At 43.4% G+C, this 22,364-nt stretch overlaps 1 protein-coding gene across 1 annotated transcript in view; it reads right to left on the reverse strand.

Annotated features, from left to right (window-relative positions):
• JAZF1 (JAZF zinc finger 1) overlaps window positions 1-9,530 on the reverse strand; it is a 333,188-nt gene extending 323,658 nt beyond the window's left edge. The window contains exon 1 of the mRNA XM_027539410.1: window positions 9,223-9,530. Coding sequence (XP_027395211.1) covers window positions 9,223-9,337 — 115 coding nt within the window. The 5' untranslated portion in view covers window positions 9,338-9,530. The remainder of the gene's footprint in view (window positions 1-9,222) is intronic.
• Window positions 9,531-22,364: the final 12,834 nt, after the last annotated feature.

Raw genomic sequence — 22,364 nt, forward strand, 5'->3', positions numbered from 1 at the left:
GCAAAGTACATGGGTGGTTATCATCAAGTATGGTGCACATAATTCTATACGCTCACTGTAGCGACATGAGCCCACACTACAGCACAAAGAAGAAAGGACCAATCATAAAGATGCTATTGTTTATTTTTTAATCTTATCAAAATAAGCATTCTAGTCATATTTCACTATGAAGTTAAGGTAATCAACTAATATGGTAGTATATTTAATTTCCAATTAGAAGGCAGCACTTCTAGGAATAAATGTCAAATTCACAGCTTGCTACGATGGTGAATTAGATATTCTATTAAAATTGTTTAGAACAGTAATGATTCTCTATCTGGTACCAAGAACCGTATCCAAGTTTTATGCAGATTTACACTCTGTTTATGAAAAAAATGCAACATCACAAATACAAAATGCTTAGCAAAGTGATTATTTAGATTACAAAGTTAAAACCCCAAATTTTAAACCTGACCTTACCAAAACATCACAAAACCAAGATCCAGAAAAAGAATCCACTATGTGAATCTGAAACACTGCAACACTGCTGTAAATACTTCTTTTGGGCTGCACACTCTGATTACTTCTCATATGACAATGATTCATATTAACAGCATTTCTATAAAACACAAACCACAAACATGGGTGATCAAAATGTATTTTTAATTATTGATAATTCAGAAAAGTTACTTTCAGCCTCATAGGTCCTTTTTAATGCCATATAAATTTTTAGGATTGTTGTCAAATTTGTAAACACCTATTTCTTTCACATGTGAGCCATAAGAATTCAGGGCATTCCACATCTTCTAGTGAATTGTCTAAGTTTAAATATTTTTTGTTTTGATAACACTCAGTAATGTTTGTTGTCACTGATGTGTGTGTGTGTGTGTGTGTATGAGTATGTGTGTTCAATTGAAGAAGAAACACAAAATTCTCATTAAAAAACATGGTGCAGTTATGAACGTGTATTTGCATTATTGGGTATATTCTTAACAGAAAGAACTTCCATATCAAATATACTTAAATAAGAACCGAATCTTTTACTTACAGTTTTATACATCTAATAAAGGAGAAGAATTTTCCAGACTCGATTCTGGCTCCAAACCATATTCAAACCATGCTTCCACCAGCAGATGTCATGGTATAGACTCATGCTGCAATACTAACTCATCCCTACCATGTGGACAGACCCCAGGTGAGCTGGAACACTGGATGGCATTCCTGGGTAGTGAGTCTTACCCTAGGAGGCCTAGGAATAACTTAACTACAGAAAACTGTGAGCTGAATAAATACATTCCACTCAACCCAAACTAAAAGTGTCTGCAATTCAAATCTTCCTTAGCTGTATCTCAGAAACACTCTTAACTCCAATGTCACCAAAGCCAAGAAGAAACGTCATAGAAGGGAAGTCAGAGTGGAAAAGGGTAAGTTACCTGCAATTAAAATTTTATGCCTTACAAAAGTTACAAATTATGATGTTATCCATGAATGCATGCCTGTGTACACTGGTATAGGGTCCCCCCAGGCCCTTGGAAAGGTCTAGGTGGGCCCAAGCAATATATGCAGAAATGGTAAAACATGTATTGTACAAGTGAGGGGCCCTGGTGCTTGCAATTCATGAGCTTCACACTGAATCAGTCTCTGTGGTCCCCATTATCGTTCATCATTTATCTCAGTCTATACATGTCTGACTTCTCCAAATAAATTTCAATTCATTGGAAACAGGAAGTACAGTCTTAAGTACTATAGACAGAAAATACTCAAAAATGTATGTGGTAATCCTCACTATCCACAGTGATCTAGAGAATGAATATATTATATACACACATATAAATACACATATGTATAATGTACACATATGTGTGGTGTATATACACATACATGTAAAAACACATGTATCATTTATATATGCATTTGTATAATATTTTACATATACAGCATTTATCTATACATTATGTATATATGTTAATTATATATATGCATAATATCAAAGAAAGAGTGAGTCTTTTCAAGTTAACAACATGGTATCCAGATCATCTAGCTCAGAAGAAAGTCACCATTAGAGCCTGGCAAACAAAGAACAGGGCTTCCTTGAGGAGGCCAATGGGTGAGCCAGGCCATCAAGAGACTTTCAATGCTCTCTGGTCCTGGACAGAGAGTCTGTAGTCTGACCCAAAAGAAGCACTTTGACTCCTGCCAAAGTGGAAAGAAAGTTACTGGGAAGACTTCATTCTTAAAGAGAATATCCATTAATCTGTTCCATGCTTGCATCTGGACTTTAGAAAAAAAAAAAAAAAACAGGTGAAAACTACTGCAAGATTATAGTGCTTAGTGCAGGGGGAAAACATAATTTTCTTTCAACTGATTTAGCATACTAAAGGAAAGTCTTTTTAAAAACAAACTAACTCTGACATTTGCAGTTTGATTTTCAAATTCTAAATAAAACAATGTTTGCTATTCCACACTTTAGCCAGATCAATATGGCCAACAGAACAAATCTATTACCCTGTCGTGAAATGAAATGTATTATATGCAATCCAGCAAGTGGATTCTTCAGTAGTACCCAGGCCATGTCTGCACTCCTAAGATCTGAGGGCAAGGGTAAGGATGTGCTGGGAAGAGAAATTTAAGGACATGTAGCCTCAGAGACAGAGAAGGCAATGGCACCTCACTCCAGTACTCTTGCCTGGAAAATCCCATAGACGCAGGAGCCTGGTAGGCTGCACTCCATGGGGTCCCTCAGAGTCGGACACGACTGAGCGACTTCACTTTCACTCTTCACTTTCATGCATTGGAGAAGGAAATGGCAACCCCTTCCAGTGTTCTTGCCTGGAGAATCCCAGGGACGGGGGAGCCTGGTGGGCTGCCGTCTCTGGGGTCGAAGAGTCAGACACGACTGAAGTGACTTAGCAGCAGCAGCCTGCCAGGCTCCTCTGTCCATGGAATTCTCTAGGCAAAAATACTGCAGTGGGTTGCCATTCCCTTCCTCAGGGGATCTTTCCAACCCAGGGATAGAACCCGGGTCTCCTGATTCTGAGCCACCAGAGAAGCCCAGGGTATGGTTCTTGTCTTTAAGACAAAAACTGGAAGAAAGGGAGGATTTTTAAGGGTTTCAACAGCATTATGTCCTGTCTCTGGGACCTGAATCTAAATCTCAAGGCTTTTGGCTTCCAGACCGTCCTAAGAAAGCCCCTCTCAAGTGTCACCAGCCTTCTCAGTCTGGAGGCTTCTTCCCTGTCATCAACGAAAGAATAGGTTTTTCTGAAAACAGCTGTCAGTTTGCTCTTCTAGAACTGTCAGGGTGGCAGATGTCACCAAAATATATGCACTGTAAAGGAAACTAGTTTCCAAAGAATATGGGAGCTTCTATAGAGTTAGTAGGTGGTAGGCAGAGTTTTCCTCTCTGTACATTTCAGTCACGTATCAGAAAATGGACACTAAAAGAAACAATCAGAAGCTTGTGAAACTTATGAGTCAGTATGTTCCCTAGCAATGTTTTTATAAAGGGTGATTTGACTGTTTTCAGGAGACATGTGGGCAAATGGAAAAGCCACTGAAGACAGTGCTTTGGAGAATGCCATGAAGCATTACAGTGAGGGGTCCCCCAATGTGTGGTCTGTGCACACACAAGCACGTAAAAATTCCCCCAACTATCTACCTGGGATCTTCTGGTGAACCATAGGAGGGTATAACAGGGCATCTTGCCACCAAGCTACAGGGTGCAGGCAAAGAACAGGGCAGGCAGTGACAAGCCTTTCATTCATTCATTTATTCATTCAGTCATTCCTTCTCCCCACAGGAAAGGCCCTCGTGGGAATGTGCCCACAGGCCCAGGCACAGTGCCTCTTTCTAGTCTTGCATTTTTTTCAAATAAGTGCAGGCCACAAGGAAAGGCCACGTTAGAAGCCGCTGGCCTTGACACCACTTCCCAGTCCACAGCGGCAACTTTTGCCAGCATCTAAAGTACCTCTGGCCACACAGAAGCACAAATGGCCAGAGGCCGAAACCCCAATGCTGGACTGTGGAAGGATGTCCCATTTCCCATTCTCAATCTGTCCTAGGATGAGTCTAGTGATTTTACATAGTTGTAGGTAGACACAACCCACGTCCTACTAAACTCTAATGCACACCTTCATAGATTTCCAACATACTTATTTGGCAAACACACAAAATGGCAAGAAACTGGATGACGTATATAATCGAATACTACTTAAGAAAATGAGTACTTTACACAAATTAGCTCATGTAATCCTCATCAGCTACTCCCTGGGGTAGATGCTTTTACTACCTTCATTAGACAGCAGAGGAAACTGAAGCTCAGTGTGGTAGTCATTTGTTCACAGTCAAATGGCTGGTAAGTGGCAGAGGACCATATTCAAAACCAAGCAAGCTGGGTTCACTATGGGGCCCTCATATAATCTTCATCTCAAGGATTCAGAGTTACTTTGTAAAGGAGGAAACAAGCTACTTTGGTCTGGAGGGGCAGTAGGGCCAGTATGCTCTAGTTCTTCACCTGTATGGCAGCTTGGCACAAGGCCAGCTCTGCATACCTGTCTGATATTCAGATTTCTGCTCATATTTACCAGTCATGGAAATTTAGGCAAATTAAGTAATTTTTCTATGTCTCAGTTTGTTCACCTATAAAACAGGGATAAGGGCTTGCTGCTTATCATACACTGATCTATTTAATATACAACAGTGCTGCTTTAAGAGAATGCAAATTTTTACCAAACTGTCCTAGGAGTCAAATTCTACATTGTTGATAATAACTACCTTATTTTTCTTTCCAGAGATTTTGATATTTATTAATTAGATGGTCTATGAATCTATCCTATGAAATGAAGCAGCATGCATTTATTACCCAGGTTTGGAGATGAGGAAACTAACAAGTAGAAACTCACAACAAGAAACCTGCTGACATTCAGGGTCCAGATCCACCAAGTCATAGCTACGGCAAGCCACTATAGTCAATGATAACCCATCTCCTTATGGAGCCCCAACAGGAAAATCCCAATCAACAATGGCAAAGCTGAAGTCCCTAACATCTGGAGAAGGTTCTAAATAACCTGCTAGTTTAGTACTATCACAAGAGTAACTGAATCCAGGAAAATCCGTGTTTCACTTTAAGGTATGCAGGCTACCTGGGGGCATTTGCACTGTCTGTTTCCTCTGCCTGGACATCCATGGTCCTTGGTTGGCCTCATAGCTAACTCCTTCACTTCTGTGAAGATTTTGAATCACCTATCAGCTTCACAGTAAGGCCTATCCTGACCAACCAATTAAAATTCCACATTTCATCTCCCAACCCACTTTAGCCTGCTGTAACAGGACTCTTTCCATACCACTAACCAGGATACTACATAATTTACATTTTATGCTGACTATTTATTGTCTATCTCCCACCACTAGGACACAAATTCCCCAAAGGTTGGGAAATTTGTTCACCAAAATATACCAAGCGCCTAGAACTATACCTATTGCAAATCAGGTGCTTGATATATATTAATACATAAATAAAAAATGCAGAGGTACTTTTACAAATGTACCAAATAATCACATCTAGTAAGAATGATTTCTTTCTGAGACCAAAAGCCAAAAGACTCCACAGCACTGGGGCACTGGGATGCACAGACCAAGCGAAGTCCCATGAGTCTGTGACAAGACCTTCAATGCCATATTTAGTGCTCTTGGTGTTTCTATGATTTCTAGTTATCAACTCATCTTCACCTACCTAGGATGTGCGTGTCAAGAGTGTTTTTACAAACTCAAGTATCTACTTACAGTAAGAAGCAAACAAATCTTGATCAGCTTTTTTCATCTCCAGGAAACAGAGACAAGGTATGAATGAATTAATAGCGAAGCTGACATAGAAACACTTCACAGTTGCAGGGCAGTGAAATTTCTAGGCAATTTAAGTTGGGAGAAGGGTTTTAGTTGGCGTATTCAGCTTGTACATGGAGACAGGTGCTCCAGGACTAGACCAGCAATGAAACACAAGGAAGACAACAGGACCTCAGGTGAGGAATTCCTCTAGGAGGAAGGAGGAAAAACCGAGGAAGGGGAAATTACACTTTCTTCAGCCCTACAGCCCCAAATCCTTGCTAACAAGGTTAACTGGTTAACAAAAAGAGTTGAGTGTTTATCTGTAACAGCTACTTTCAACTTAATGTACTTAATCTGAACTAAACAATACAGTTATTATGAAAACTATGGGCCTTGTACACTAAAGGCCTTGAAAAATCTCTCATGCAAGAAATATGCCATATTCCCATCCATAAACCTTCATCTCATTACTGCTTAAGGATTCTGACTAGTGGTTAAACGGCAGTAACTCAGAAAGGTCCTCAAGATGGACCTGTCATTAGGCACACCTCTAATGCTCCTGTGATTTCTAAATAACATGCATCTTAAAAAAATTACAGGTAATACTATATCTTTTGATAATCTTTTCATGCATCTTTTTACTGCAGCCACTTGATGACAAGAATATAGAACTGGTAAATCAGTCATTAAAAATAACAATCTCTCTCCAAAAATATATAGACAACCACAAACAATAAATTCCACTTAAAAATACCTGTAGTATAGAACTTTCACCAAATGCTTTGTCTGATGTATTTTCACTCATGTCTCTTCATTGAAAGTGTATTTATATGATACTGCCTACTAAAACCAGATTGTTTTTATTCTTCTTGAAATCAGTTCCTACTTCTTTTTGCATACGGGGCTGTCTTTCAAAGTGAGGGGCTTCTCCTCACTTTAAGGTACAGAATAGTTTCAGCTGGTTTCTTCACCCAAGGAATTTTAAGTGTTTGTTTAACATTTACTTTCCATAAAGTTTTCTGGTTTCAAACTAATTTCAAAGTATAGTAATTGTTAGCAGTGCCCCAAAATTCACTTAAGCTATTGTTGTACATTTAACTGTTCAATATTTTCACAAAGAAAAATACTAGCCCTTTGGAAGTGACCATTACTTAAAATTTAAATTTATAAAATTTATAGAATCTGTAAACCCTCTTTAAAATGTTTGCACAGCACTAAAGACAATCTCTGCAAACTTAACTGGTGATTCACCAAGAGTTAGTTTCAAAATTATCTGATTACAAACTTAAACCCTCAAATAGTTAACTGTCTTTAACACACTTTAATAAATATAATTTATATTTCCTTTTAACTAGCTAGTCCAAGCAGGGAGGCAATGTGGAGAAATTATTACTTATAGTTTATTCTAAAATAAAATTGCTAGTGAGTGAATGGGATATGCAATGACATCCCTCCCAAGGTTAGGAAATGTTATTTATATATTTACATTATATATATATATATATATATATATATAACTTTCTACTTATCATTGAATGTAAGAGAAGAGACTTGAACTAATAAAACTTCTACTGTAGCTTTGTATTATGGGACTTTAAATATTATTTTAAACTACTCATCATGAAAAATCTGATTTATTCCTTAAGCACCTTGAGTTATGCCTATTCAATCATGATGATGAATCAGCAAATATGCTACTCCATTAAACTCCTGCTTTTAAGACCACCAAAACTTGCCTAGCTTTTCTGTCACACCTTTATCAGAGGAGATAGCGAAAGCTATTACACGGATGTTTTAGAACTTTGTAAGTTTCAAAACCTGGACAATTACTCATCCAGATTATCTTTTGAAAGACGTTCTACAGACGTTTTCTATGAGTATTTCCCATCCTGGACGTCCCATCATATACCCATTCTCAAGCAGCATTCAATGCTGTTAAGCACGCACTGTGTGCACAGAAAGCATACTCAGAGAAGGAGCATAAGGCTCGGCCTCATTTTATTCGTGTATAAATAGACAGCAGTAGTGATTTATTCTCTCAACTTTGTAGAAACGTGAGCAGCATCGACATGGGTGAATCCACAGCATTCACTGGGAAATGATTTTCTGGGGGCAATTCACAGGTTCTCTGGATTAGACAGCCCCGTTAGGGCACCACGCGGTCCACATAGAACAACTCGTGGGCGCCGGCCACACCTTCCGCAGGTGGATGGATCGGCCGAGCCACACGAACCCGACTCATCTCTCCTCGGAGGGGCTCCGGATAGGAGCGTGTAAATGTGTGCAAGCTCTTGTGCGAATTAAGGACTTGTTGAAAGGCCTCGGGGTCTTGGGAAGGAAGAGAAAGTCGCAGCCCCGCAGGGCGCCCCCTCCCCCGCAGCCACGAAGTCCCCCGCGCCCCGGGCGCTGCGCAGGCCGCCGCTACGGATCCTCTGCGCAGCCGACGCACCTCGGGCCTAGCACCATTTGAAAGGCAAATCTCAGAGCCGGGGCGCATTTAAATGCCCGACCCCCGGTCCCCGGGGGATGGCTCTCCTGCAGACGCAGCCGCAGGGGCCTCCGGGGCGGCGCGGCCCTGGGCACTGGGCGCGGCCCGCGGGCGCACCCGGGACCTCTGCCCGCAGCGCCCGGGCATCCGCGCCAGGCCCGGGCAGAAGCGGGCGCCCCCAGGCCAGAGAGCCCTGCCGCCGCCGTGGAGAGGGAGAGCGCCGGTCCTCCGCCAGCGGCCTCGGCTCCGGGCCCCCTCCCGGCGCACCACACCTAGCAACCGGCGCTGACAGGACGCAGTGGCGGCGGCGGCGGGAGGAGGAAGCGGAATGGCTGCCGCGGTGGAGCCACCCCCGCCCCCCCGCTCCCACCTCCCAGCGGCTGCAGCCGCCGCCGAGCCCTGACAGCTCGAGCCCGGGCGGAAGCGGCGGGCGGCGTGCAGCTCCCGCCCCCCGCCGCCCCTGGCCGCTCCGACCACCAGGGCCAACTAACTCCGCGCCCCTGCCCAGCGCCGGCCGGCCGGCCGCCTAGCCTGCCCCACCGCGCCCTCCGCCCGGCGCCCCCTCCCCCGGCGCCCGGCCCCGCCGCCGCATCTCCCCGCCGCCGAGTCCCTCCTCCCGCCGCCCCCGCCGCAGCGCAGCCCCACTCCCAACCACTTCGCCGCCGGCGCGCACGCCCCGCGGAATCCCCCCAGCCCGCCCGCCGCACCTCGGGGCGCCCGCCCCCTCCCCCACCCTGCTCCCCGCCCCCCCCCACACCCCACCGGCACCTCGCGCCTCCGCATCCCGCCACCCCCATGCCCTGGGCTCGAACACACCCTCCCCGCCCCGCCGCCGCCTTCCTCGCTCCTAACCAGCCCTGGCCATTCTGGGGTTCTCGCCCGGGCAGGAGTTTCCGCACGCCGGGCACCCCCGCCCACCCCGGGCCATTTACCGATGTGGTTGTCCTCGATGTGCTCGATGAGGTCGGCCAGGGTGGGGAAGTGGAGTCCGCAGCCCCCGAACCGGCAGGTATTGGAGAAGAAGGAGGCGGCGGCGATGCCTGTCATGGTGCTACATCGAGAGCCCCCCTGGTGTCGGCTCAGCGAGCGCCGGGCAGGCGGGCGGAGGGAGGGAGGGAGGCAGGGTGGGGTGAAGAGAGGAGGGGCTGGGGGAGGGGGAGAGAGGCGGGGTGAGGGGAGCGGAGAGGACGGGACAGAGGGAGAGGGGGCGAGAGCGATGGAAGGATTGCGAGAAGAGACCGGGAGCCAGAGGGGAGGCGGCGGCGGCGTTGGGAGCGGCGGGGGGAGGGTGGGGGTGGGGGTGAAGCCGCCGCAGCTGGGAGGAGGGACCAGGGCGCGCGGCAACAGCTGTGCGGCCCCAACCTCCGCCCCTGGACTGAGGCCTCACCTGGGAGCGCCTGCCACCAACTTTATCTCACTCGGCCTGCCCTTCACAGTTGGTAATACATGCAATCAGTTTGGAGCCTCCTTGGTTATGTATATTACATTCTTGGTATATATACATCCATTAATTACACTTACATCCCTTCAATGAGAACTTAGGGAGTTACCCAGGCCCCTGTCGGGGACATTTGTTTGCACCTGGCCACCTGCTAGGTTTGATACTGACATTCACAAAGGATCCCGGAAAGGTAATTGTGTGCACCTTACTCTTTAAACCTTAAAAAAAAAAAAAAAAAAAGCCCATTTTTCTCTGGAGGATTGTACTAATTGATTTTAATGAAGTTTCCCTCTAGGCCAGAGGAAAATCTTAGCTTTATTTAAATTTCAAAATAGAGTGCTTGATTGTCAAGTGCATTTGCCTGTGTTTTACAAGTGTACCACGTTTGTAATATTCCCTGCTCCTTTTGGGAAAACAAAAACTAAAACAATTTCATTTCCCCAAATTACAATACCCCACTGCCCCAACGCAGATCTGCAAATTAACCCATGTGGCTTCTTGGGAGCAAAACTATCATAGCAGAAAGGATACCAGATTGGTTAAGGCTAAAAGGAGTAGAAAGAGAATCAAGGGACATATTTTCACCTAAAAGAGAAGAGATTCTTCCAATCAGTCTAGATTACACCATTCTGTGAGTATTTAAACCATAATGTGGACCAGTTAAGCACTTAAAGTTGGATCAGGTAGTTATCTGAAACCTCATTTTGCTAAGAATCAATTACCTCCTTGTCTCCACAATATTACTGATATTTTTACCTTTAAATCTGTTTTCTGATAGTGGTTTTACAGGTGCCTACATATTATCAGCAGTTTATGATCTCACAGTGCATTTTTTCATTATGGAAGTATACTGAATTTAGTATTTTTCTATAAGACAAATTTCACTTATGCTCTGGTGCAGATACACAGAGAAATAGTATTCCCCTCTCCATAAAATAAACTATATTCATTTCTACTGTTTTTTCTAGTAGGATTCTTGATTCTTTTCATTTGAAAATTTAGAAGAAAGGCGCCACAAAACGTTTTACAATCTGAGAGTCACAGTGATTGAGGGTGATGAGTGCCCTCACCCGTGGCATTTCCTCTTTTCTGGCCCCTCTCTTCTTGTCTGCCAGCTCACAGGGTAACAAACTTTTGTTGAGATGAGAGTTGGGTTGAATGAGGTTGGGGCAGTTATGTGGTTAAAGTTCAGTTTGGTGCCAAGAATGATTTCCTGGGCCCACTTGGGGGTGGAGACAGGGCCCGGGTGGGCCTGATAACGAGCCAGGGACCCAGTTGGCGGGAGACTGGAGCGAGGGCCAGACAAGGGTCTAAAGAGCAGAATTAGAATTTTGGCAGCTGTGCAGTGCATTCAGCTGCCCAATCTGGGAAGGCCTTTAGCTACAGCAGGCAGAATACACACCACACCAAGTACCACCAACAGGGCAATGCAATGCAAATCCTTCAACCAAAGCAATGCCAAAACAGCTTCCCTTAGAGATGAGTGTTTGGTACCCCCACCATGAGGCAGCATTTAGGAAGCACTGAGAGCTTTGGAGAAGTAGCATCTCTGTCCTCTGGAGGAAAAACTGTCCATGTGGAATTATTAACTCTAGAGAGAGTGTGGACAGGCACAGAGGTAGTTCAGACAAGAGACCTCACAGACAGAAAGTGCCAGAAATGTGCGGGTAAAAGATGAAGTAAGGAGACTGGGTTTCATGAATGTTTAAGTCTCCACTGTTTGAGTATTCCTAAAATAAAAACTTCATACGCCAAATTTAATGAATAGAGTTTTTAAAATGGAACAAGCCAAAATAACCTATAAAACGAAGAAAAATGTTAATTTTTAAGATTAAAATTTTTTCTTTATCTATGGCAATCATTAATATTTTGTAAGGACTCAGTTTATTTAGCAAAAAATAACCTACCCTAATTCTTCATGTATGAATTGAAGCTCTGCTTTTGTAACATACTGCCCATTCTATTTTTTTAAAATCTGCACACTCTAGGCATTTCTGGCCTTCGTATTAGATACATAATCATAGTCTTTTAGATCTGGAAGATGCTCTGGCCAGCAGACTCACTGATTTTGCAGATGTGATAAACTGAGGTCAGAGGCGTAGAGTGAATTCTTTCCAAATACACACAGCCAACTTTCCTCTCTGTGTTCTTAATGCATTCAGTTAAGGCATCAACAAACAATTGAAAGACAAAGATATGGTAATACAGACAAACTTTTTAAAAAATGCCTTACCATGGCATGCTCACCCTTATGTATTAGTTTGGCCAAAAAGTTCATTCAGTTAATGATTACATTAACTGATATCATCAACTTGGTGAAAATGAAAGTTCTTGGTGAAAATGAAAACTGCATCTTTTGTTTTTACTGAAAAACAACAGACTTTTTGGCCAATCCAGTATTAAGATTTATAAAAATGTTTGTTTCAAGGGTGTCCTTTCATATAAAGTCAGCCTAAAGGTAGAAGAATATATAGAACAAACATTTCAACCTGTTGGGTCCCAGAGAAGATGATGGCTGATACTTACAGAAACTATTTGTCTACCTGATTTGAGTAGTGAAGATAGTCAAATGAAAGGGACAGTGAGAGAACTGAGGAGGCAGACAGAGATGATGGTGATTGCAGACTAGAAGTGCTCTCTGGCTTAAGATCCGTTTCTCAGAAACCATTTGCCTCTCCCCAGATCTCTGTGCCTTCTGAAGTGAAGGCCCACACAAAATGCAGGCATAAAGTGGCCCCATAGCATGGTGCTTAGCATTACAAATGCTTTGGGATCCAGTAGCAGTCTCCAAAATCCAGCATGGCCATTGCCCACGGGATGGGGGCAGCTGCCAAGAAGGTGTGAATCCGTTGGTCTAACGGAGCCAGCCAAAGCCACCAAAGGATTAGGTTAATTTAGGGGTACACTGATCATCAGAAGTGTGCACTTCCTGTGTCCTGCATGGACATCTGTTAGCACTACAAGAGTATGTCTATGAGCATTAGATCCTATTAACTATCCGTACTGCCCTCAGCTCTTAAGTTTTCTGTATCATTCTTCAAAGTTCCACTTAAGGAGCTTTTCAGGTTTACTGGATGTAAACCAGCCCGTAAGGCCTTGAGACACTCCCATTACTGCCAGCACTATGTAGACTGAGTAGATCATGTACCCAGGTAGGTCTTCTTCAGCTCATGCCAGTGTGACCACTTCTAAGAATGAATGATGCTCTCCGAAGACCCAGGGTTCCAGTTCTGCCAACAACCACCTTTGCTTCAACAGGATGTTTTCTTGAGGTTCCCACCTTCTTCCAGGGAGGACAATGTCTATTCCAGCTTTTCCTGTTTAATATGCATGCAACCAAGTTTTCAGGTTCATCGTACTGCTTGTGTTCCAGCTCAGAAATGAATCAGTTTTATCTGCTTTTTTGGTGATTAATTCCCATTTTGGCCCCTAGTCTCATTCTGCCTAGAATTTAGCATTAACCTTAGAATGAGTAACAGGGGTTCTCTAGTTGGACAACACCAGTGACTAGTCCTCATGGGTGTTAGCCTGTATCTCTCTACCTATGCTTCTGCCTTACTGACTGTATACATAGTTATGGCATTACATTTCTAGTTTTTTGTAAGATTTCTCCAGAATAAGGTGATAAAATACCCAGCCATTGACTGTCATTGTAACTGAGCTCCTGGATTTATTCCCCTACTGCAGTCTGCCACGTGCACCCAAATAATAGCTCCACGCTCAACTCTGGTGGGATTTGGCCAGCCCAGTCTGAGGTTTAACTACGGTCATGAAAGCAGCCAGCCAATCACTATTTTATTCATTCCTGACATCTTGATCAAAAAGCTATGCCAGGCTCCTGTTGTACAACTCCCAAAGGAATATTTATAGAAGAACTGCCTGGACGGTGACTTCAAGATTTGTAAACACCAGAGCCTGATCTGTCATGCAGCACATGGGGGATACAATTTGAATAAGTACAGCCTCTTCTCGTGAGGGAACGTCAAAGACTTTGCAAGTCCTCCTGAACTGGTTCCTAAAGCCTGCCTAGGGCAGCTCAGTGGACTCCACATATGTCCTCTTGGTTGCTCCGGTGTCTGCCATTTCCCTCCTTTCCAGCTCTGGCCACTCAGGTGGTAACTCTTGTTGCTCTTGACTGTATTGGAGCCACTAAAGCACGAATGCTTGCATGAGACTGCACAGCCTTTTTGCCCAGAGATGCATCTTTAGGCACCAGTGATGCTTATCCAGCAGTGCCCAGTATTGAAGATTTTCTATCCCTTCAAAGGCTTCTATCATCTTTTTTGTCCTAGCCTTTGGAGGTTTCATCAGCTTCCATAAGTACAATGTTCTTCCTTTAGGACTCGGACAAGTGTTGATGGAGAATGGATGAGGGGATCAAGTTGGGAATACTGCTCCATGATCTCCCCTCCCCTGCTGGAATCCTGCAGCGCCGGCCTGCACCATGAGACTAAACTCTCTATTTAATGACCTTCAATAACTGGATCTCTGCAGAAGTCTTCCAGCTTTACCTCCTGTAGTTCCCTCTTTACATCAACAGTTTAAGATGGATCAGATTATTTGTTTTCAAAATGCATTCACTGTACACACACAAGCCACCTTGCCTTTGCATGTGTTTTATAGTCTGCCTGAAACAGCCTTCCCTCCCTTCCTCTCCCCTCACCAAACACATTGCAGCAGCTCATCCTGTCACCTCCTCCAGGAAGCCTTCCCTGCATCCTATCTCCTCTTTCTTCCCTGCTAAGCTACATGCTTATCATCTGTGTTCCACCTAAGCTCCCTCTGCATTAATTTTGACTGCTGGCTTACTGGTCTTCCTTCTCCTCTAGACCAGTCATTCCCAAAATTTTTAAATTAAGAACCCCACCAATAAAAACAAAATGTGATCACATGAACGTTCATGTCTTTTATTTACAAATTATATATAGATACTACTACTCAAATATAGTATGTATATTATAAAGTAAGTCAGATGCTTTCAGAAGATCCTTTTAAAAAACAGAAATGGAAGGTCTAATATCTTCACCCCACACCCCAGAGTATTGTCTGGCCCACATCCTGGGTTGAATGCATTCCACCTTGGAGGTGACTGATCCTAGTCTCCATGAAAAAGAAGGCTATCTCTCACTGTGCCTGTACACAGGGCTCAGTACAAGTTGTATAGCGTATAACTCAGCGCTGTGATAAAGCAGTGCACTAAGACTTCAGTTTTCAATGCTGAAGCAATTTCCAACAATCTGTTACTGTTCTCTTATGCAACATCAATGAAAGTATTCAGTCATCTCTCACCTTGTGTAGATTACAACAGTTATACCCCAACAGTTATATCCCATGATCATGGCCCAACCTTTAGTGAGACCTCTTTTCAGGTCTAGCACAGTGTCACTGCCCTGTGCCCCTAACAGGCACTTATAAAATGCTTGTCTCATTGGTTTTGATGGCACTCGTTTCCTAGGCTCTGCTAATGCAGACAAAGCTGCTCAGTTGGACAGAGATAAGCAGGGAAGCATTGAGCCATGACATGAGATCTGACACTAGCTCTCCTTTTATTTCACTGACTAGGACCCCTTTCCCTTTCACAGATGTTCAAGTTTATTATGATGATTATTTTACATAACAATTACCACTATTCATCCAGTGCCTACTGTTGGGTCAGGCACTGTTGGACTAGATGTCTTAACACAGATCTGTTTTTAAACCCTATGAGGTAGATAAATACATTATGCCCAGATTATGGATGAGAAAAAAACAAGACCCAGGGAAATGAGGTAACTTACTGAGGTCCATAAAGCTAATAAGTGTTGGAACTAAGTTTTAACGAGCTCCAGTCTGTCTGATTCTAGCATCTTGGCTCTTAACATGATGTTCCTACTTGAATTGGGGTGTTTTTGAACATTTTCCTCCTCTCCCCTTGAATCTGGGGAGAAGTTGGGTTCTTGGCCACAGGCAGGATTAGGCTCACATACATCAAAACACTAAGATTGAGGGGCAAAATTGTCGTACTTTACTAACTGTACTTAGGATTGGGTCCTGGGTGTCAGGACAGGGTATTGATGATGGAGGGGGCTGGGACCTCCAACAGATATTGAGAAACTTGGCTTGTCTTTTCCATTTCTGTCCCCTTTGAAAGGTTCTTTCATTGCTGTTGCCAAGCTCGTTTACTGGCCTTAAGTACCTGATTTTAAAATTGAACTTTATAGGGAAGTAAGACTTTGAAAAGATACCCTTGTTTGGTTCTTCATCCACTTCCTGACTTATGCATGCATTGTGTACCTTCCTACTGTTTATTTTGGGGCTGGGTAGGGGAACACAGGAGTCAACCTATCATGTGGTAAGGTAACTCTTTTTGCGTTTGTCATGGTCTTTGCCTTTGTCTCCAGTCTGTAATAACTCTAATTAGGTTTCTTTTCATCCAATCGTTTGGTGTAATTGTATTTTCTGTTGCAGTTTTAATTTCCCGAGTCATAGAACAGACTGCCTGCTGAACACCACCTCAAAGGGCTCTAGAGTGAGTGAATGGGTTCAGTAGCTATGGTGCACAACACCTGGGATCCAAGCTCCCCACCCCGGGATATCCAGCGTCCAGCACTGCAATGTGGATTCTTCACCACTGGACCACCAGGGAAATACCCTTCCCAATCTTTGAGTCTTCCCACTCCTGGGTTCCCACTTCAGCGTCATATTGCCTTGAAGGCATTAGTTCTCTTAAAAAATGTACTAAATAATCTAAACATTTTATATTACAGTTAATCTTTGTTGTCAGAGCCAACTCGTGATTTCAGTCTTGTTTCTCTTTTCTCTTCCTCTAACATCCCCCTTTCTCACACTGCTTCCCAATTTTATAAACCTCCCACCATCCCCCACTTTGTCCCCTCACATCCACCCTGGGATTCCTTTTCGGGACTGATTCTTGAATAAGGCCTGTGAATGAAAAGTGTTTGGTACTGTATTTAAGAAAGTTGTACCAGAGAAGAGAATTTGAGAAAGAAACACAATAAAAAGGTAACTGGGAAAGAAAAACCAAAAAGGGTAAAAGCAGAGGTTGAAAAGATGTTTTCTGTCTTCTCTCTCATATACACCAAAGTCCTGCAGCAGAGGAATCCTTTCAGACAACCCCTCCTCAGCCTCACACCATCAAATTTACATCTGGCTTATCTTTTTCACTCTGTGCCCTGGTTTAAAAGACTAATCAGAGGAAAGGTCCCCACCAAAGTTTAACATCAAAAAGAAATGCCAGCTCTGTCACTTATACAGGCCGTTGACCTTGGCTAAGTCAACCATTCAATCTCTATGAGATTTCCTTATCTACAAGCTGGATATAACAGTACAGAGCGTACCCAGCTCCCAGGGATAAAATGAGATACTGCATGGGAAAACACTAGAAACTGTAAAATATTAATCCAAGATGAAACCTTATTGTTACTATTATCCTGTGTCCAGTGCTGCAGATGCTGTGGCCTGAGGTCATCTCACCAAATGTCCTTGCAATTCTTAGAGAATGGGGTGGTACCATCTGTTACAGCAGAGAGGCAGAACTTTATGTTTCAGAAGGGAAGTTGGTATTTTAAATTGTCAACTTTTTATCAATAGTTATGTAGGCATGTTAAGAGCAGGCACCCATTACTCTGGGAAAAGTTGCAATAGGAGTCATTTTTTGTTTGTTCTGTTTGCTTAACTAAGGCTTGGGACTTCAACTCTGTAGGCAGATGGGGGTCTTGCTACCAAAATGACTGGTTCAGGAGGGTGGTCCCAGAAGATCTCAAGAGCTGTGCTTAGATCAGTGATTATCTGGATAAAGACCTGCTCTCCCCTCATCTAAACAAGCATGTTACCCCGTTGATGCCAGCAGGCCTCTATGACCATGAGGAACGTCAGCCCAAGGATAAAACCAACCTGACAGAACAGAGTTGAGAGATTTCCAAGAAACTGAACAAGAGCTCTGATGTAACTGTGCCTGAAGCCCACATTGGTCTTTGCATTTATACAAGCCAGTGACTCAACTTTCGGAGAAGGCAATGGCACCCCACTCCAGTAGTCTTGCCTGGAAAATCCCATGGACGGAGGAGCCTGGTAGGCTGCAGTCCATGGGGTCGCGATGAGTCGGACACGACTGAGCGACTTCACTTTCACTTTTCACTTTCATGCATTGGAGAAGGAAATGGCAACTCACTCCAGTGTTCTTGCCTGGAGAATCCCAGGGACAGGGGAGCCTGGTGGGCTGCTGTCTATGGGGTTGCACAGAGTCAGACACAACTGAAGCGACTTAGCAGCAGCAGCAGCAGCAGCAGTGACTCAACTTTATTGTCTAAGCCAGTTTGTGTTGGGCTTTATAGACACCGATGGAGAAGTCATTCTAAATCACAGAAAGTTGGATGGTTTCCAGAGAAGGGGTGGGAATGTCACATAGGGTTCAAGGATTTTACTGAGAGTAAAGCTACCCAAGTCTCCTAATCTTGCCTGCGTAGGTTCACAGTTGTGAGCTTGCCTCTGATGGGCTGAGGCAGTCTGCCTAAGATTAAACTGATGGTTAGAGCACCACTGGCGTGGCTATCAACACCAAGGCCTGCGTTGTCATAGAAAAAGGAAAGCTGGAGTTATCTTAAAATGGGGGGATGGATAAAGCTGCGTCAGTAGGTTGGTGGTCAGGAGTATGGTCCATGAATATGCCTATGTTCAGTTTTAGTCAATGCTGCCAAACCATTTTCCAAAGTGGATTTACCAATTTACATACTCACCATCAGTGTTTGAGAGTTCCCAGAGCCTCTTACTTTGGCTTTGCCCACAGGCTAATAAATGAGATGTTCTGGCTTTACCAGAGCACACTCATTTACAAATAGCAAATTAAAAGGTTGCTGCTAGAATAAGACACACCAAAAAAAAAGTGTACACACCCACACAATCACACAAAAGCATACAAATTCAAGTAGCATAGTAATTTGGAGTGGTGATTTAGAGGTAAATACATTTTAATTATCTTCATTAAGTTATTTAAAAAAACACAAGTATAACCCAAGTGCCTGACTACCCACTGGATCAAAATTGTACAGGGGTAAATCAGCACTGTGTCAAAATTTCCCTTCCTTATATTTAGTTGTGGTTGTGGTGTGTGTGTCTGTGTGTGGCAGGTGAACAGGTGAAGAATGATAAGAAAAACTGTTTTCTGCACAAGAGGTAGTCAGTCAAAAATGTTCCATTACATTAAATTATTCAATATATGTTGATGAAACAGGCAGTAAGATATTGTATGGTGTCTGCTAACACTTGGAATTTTTTGCTAATTGTTGCTTAAAATAGCATTTCAGTTATCTAAAAGATTCATCAACTTAGGCTTAGTTAACCAGTGGCCGTAGCTTATTAAGCATGAAAGATTTACCTGAAAATGGTGAAGAGTTGACATAAATTTAACTGGCATATATTCTCATTTAAATATGTTTTTACTGAAAATAAGTAAACATGCAAACCAACAAAACTGTACAGATTCATTCAACTAGCACCTAATATATATCCCTATGTTATCTTTCATCCTTGGAGTAAGGGGTGGTAACCCCATGAATTGATTTCTTTGTTCCCAAATCCAGTGTCCTTCCGTATAGACTTGTCATACATGCTAGATTAGTGGCATGATTAGCAGTCAGTATTATCTGCTAGCCTTTGGGAGCTAATGAACAGACCTCAGAAAATCCTGGCTTCTTCCATGGCCTCATTCTTACCACCTCATTTTCGGTCATTTTCAGCAACTCACATTTTCATTCATTAACAGTCATCTCACCATAGAGACTTCTAGATGCCTAGCCAATAGCCATCTTCTCCTTGTTCCTTAGTAACAGATTTTGTCAAGGGAAACAGTATGTTCAAATTAAACCCAACATTCCCCAGTCTCCCTTGCAGATAGGGGTAGCCATATGACTAAATTCTGGCCACTGAGATATAAGTGAATGTTGTTGGATGGGGATTCTAGGAAGGCTTTAATCCTGCACAGGGCCCTGGGGGACTCCTGGGCACCAGGTCTTTCTGTGTCCCCCATTTCTTTGATTATAGGAAACAGCATTCATTCAGCCTCCAGACCTTCTCTGAGTTCCAATGGGCAGATTCAAGCAGTTGTTAATTAGGGAAGGGAGGGGATGCAAGGCCAAGGGTAACGAACTGTCAAGAGCAGCCCTGGGCAAGGTCCTGGTTCCCCATCAACAGATACACAACAATATCTTTGAGCTATTTTGAAGATATTGAAAACCCCTCTAGGTGGGAGAAGTTAAGGATTAATGATGTATGCTGCCCACAAACATGTAGACCCCAGACCAGTTGGACCTGAAGGTTGATGATGTTGACTCCTACTTATCTCACCACCAACCCATCAAAATAATATCCATAAGCAGATCACACCCTCTTTGAACAATTACCATAAACCTTCTATCTTCCCCAAGTTAGGACACATGGTTTTGAGGGCAATAGCCTACTTTTGCCTGGCAAAGCACTAAAGCTACTCTTTTCTACTTCACCCCAAATTCTGTCTCCAAGATTCGATTTGGCACTGGAGTGAGCTTTCAGCATTAGCTTCTTAAAAATCTTACAGAATCAACTGCTAGGCACCATTTTCACTTGGCCTTCTTCCTTTCACTTCCAAGAAGAACATGATGTGATAGCTGGAGTTCTAGCAGCTATCTCATGAATGTGAAGATACGGGGATTCTAGGGGGATGATCTAGAACTGCCACATTAGCCATGGATACCTACTTCAGGAATTCTCATTTTGTGAGAAAAATTAATTCTTGTCTTATTTAAACCACTGCTTCTCTGATTTCTATTACTCATAGTCAAATGCAACTCTGGTATTCAAACTATTCATTTAGTGCAATCCTCCATTTGATTTGTTCAACATTTTATAACCGTCTTTGAACAGAAGCCATACACAACAGAAATGTGTACAGCTCATTCAGGTTCCTGGCCTGGATCATGAAAAATTAAACTTTAAAGGCCCCACCATGCTGATTTATCCACTGTGAAACTGGGGACTAAGTGGCAGGGCAAGTCCTTCTGCTCTGGGGCAATACTGGGCAGTCCACAAGGCAGAATCAAAAGCTGAGTTCTAAGAGTTATCATAACAGAGCTCTCAGCCCATTGTCATGGCAGCAAAGATATATCCATGGCAATATGTGAGAACAGATATGAGACTTCCTCCTGTCTTTACACTGAGCCTTGTAGGCCTCCTCGTTTAATCAGGCCCCCTGAATCTAAATGTCAAGATCTTCTGGTAGATATAAAATAATTCTATAAGGAGCCCATGGACACCTCACTGCATCTGCCTTCCTCCACCTGGCCTTGGACTAGGGGTGTTTCTCCAGCCCCCACCCCTACGCCAGTAACACCACTAGTGGAGATGTCCCTGCAGTCAGCAATGAACCTGATGCCTGGGGCCAGAATCATTTCTACTCAATCTCTATTCCTCACTCCCTCCTTTTTCATTTTGTTTCCCTAAATCGTCATTTGATTAAGAAAAATCAAAATGTGTACAGAAATCAACAAAAAAGGTCAATAGTATACTGTGACATTTCTGTAAAGTACAACTTCCAAAAAGCAATTGATAGAGGCACAAAGCTAAAGCAAATTGAAGACTAAGGCAGGAAAAGAAGAAAGAGAAGAAGAAATGAGTTCAAATTTAAACCTATAGAAACAAAGATCAGATTTGTGGTACCACAGTGGGGTGTGAGGGAGGGGGAGTGGCAGAAAGGTTTTCTAAAGGTACAAACTTCCAGTTTTACGATAAGTTCTGGGGATGTCTATAGTGGATAATACTATTATTTGAAAGTTTCTAAGGGAATAGATTTTAAAAGTTCTTGTCATAAGGGAAAAAGAATCTTTGGAATTCTGTCAGGTGATGGATATTAACTGTACTTATTGTACTGATCATTTCACAGTATCGAATCATTATGTTGTACCCCTTAAATTTATACAACATGTATATCAATTACTTCTCAATAAAACTGGGAAAACAAACAAAAGCAAGCCTGACCTACCAGCCTGGCAAATAAATGAGCCCATTTCCAAAATAAGGACATTTCCTACATCCTGTCGGTTATGAAATTAATTACCTGAGCCATTTCCCTTAATACTACAGTTATTTTAGTAATCGTGTAGCTTTAAACTTTTCAGTCCCCCGTGGTTTCTGAAGCTGAGCCTGAGATAAGCTTTGCAAACTACATTTAACTCAAAGACCACCTTAATGTGCATGAACTTTAAGGGGAGCTTTAGGAGCTGTATCCCAGACCACCAAGGTAGGTGTAGAGGCAAAGTACTGATGAGGAATGGAGCTCGTGCTCTGAGTCTGCCCCCATATAGATCTCCTCCTCCTGACCCGACTGAGACAGGGGATCGCTGAGAGCCCTAGAACATCTTCCATTCCCACCAGTATCAATGTCTGCTCCTGGCAGCTTTCCCTGGAGAGTCCTGTGGCTTTTGTAGGGTCTCTGTGCTACCACAGTGCCACTCTGCTCTAGCCTCAGCCTGGAGCCACACCAGGCCCATCAAGGCCCCCTTCACCCTGGGAACACCAGTGAGGTGGGGAGTCCCAACAGCACAGGCCACCTCATACTGCCCCAGGAACTGCCCCCTCTCCAGATGTGCTTAGGTGGTCCCTTTT

The sequence above is a fragment of the Bos indicus x Bos taurus genome, chromosome 4 (genome assembly GCF_003369695.1).
Source record: "Bos indicus x Bos taurus breed Angus x Brahman F1 hybrid chromosome 4, Bos_hybrid_MaternalHap_v2.0, whole genome shotgun sequence".
NCBI lineage: Eukaryota > Metazoa > Chordata > Mammalia > Artiodactyla > Bovidae > Bos > Bos indicus x Bos taurus.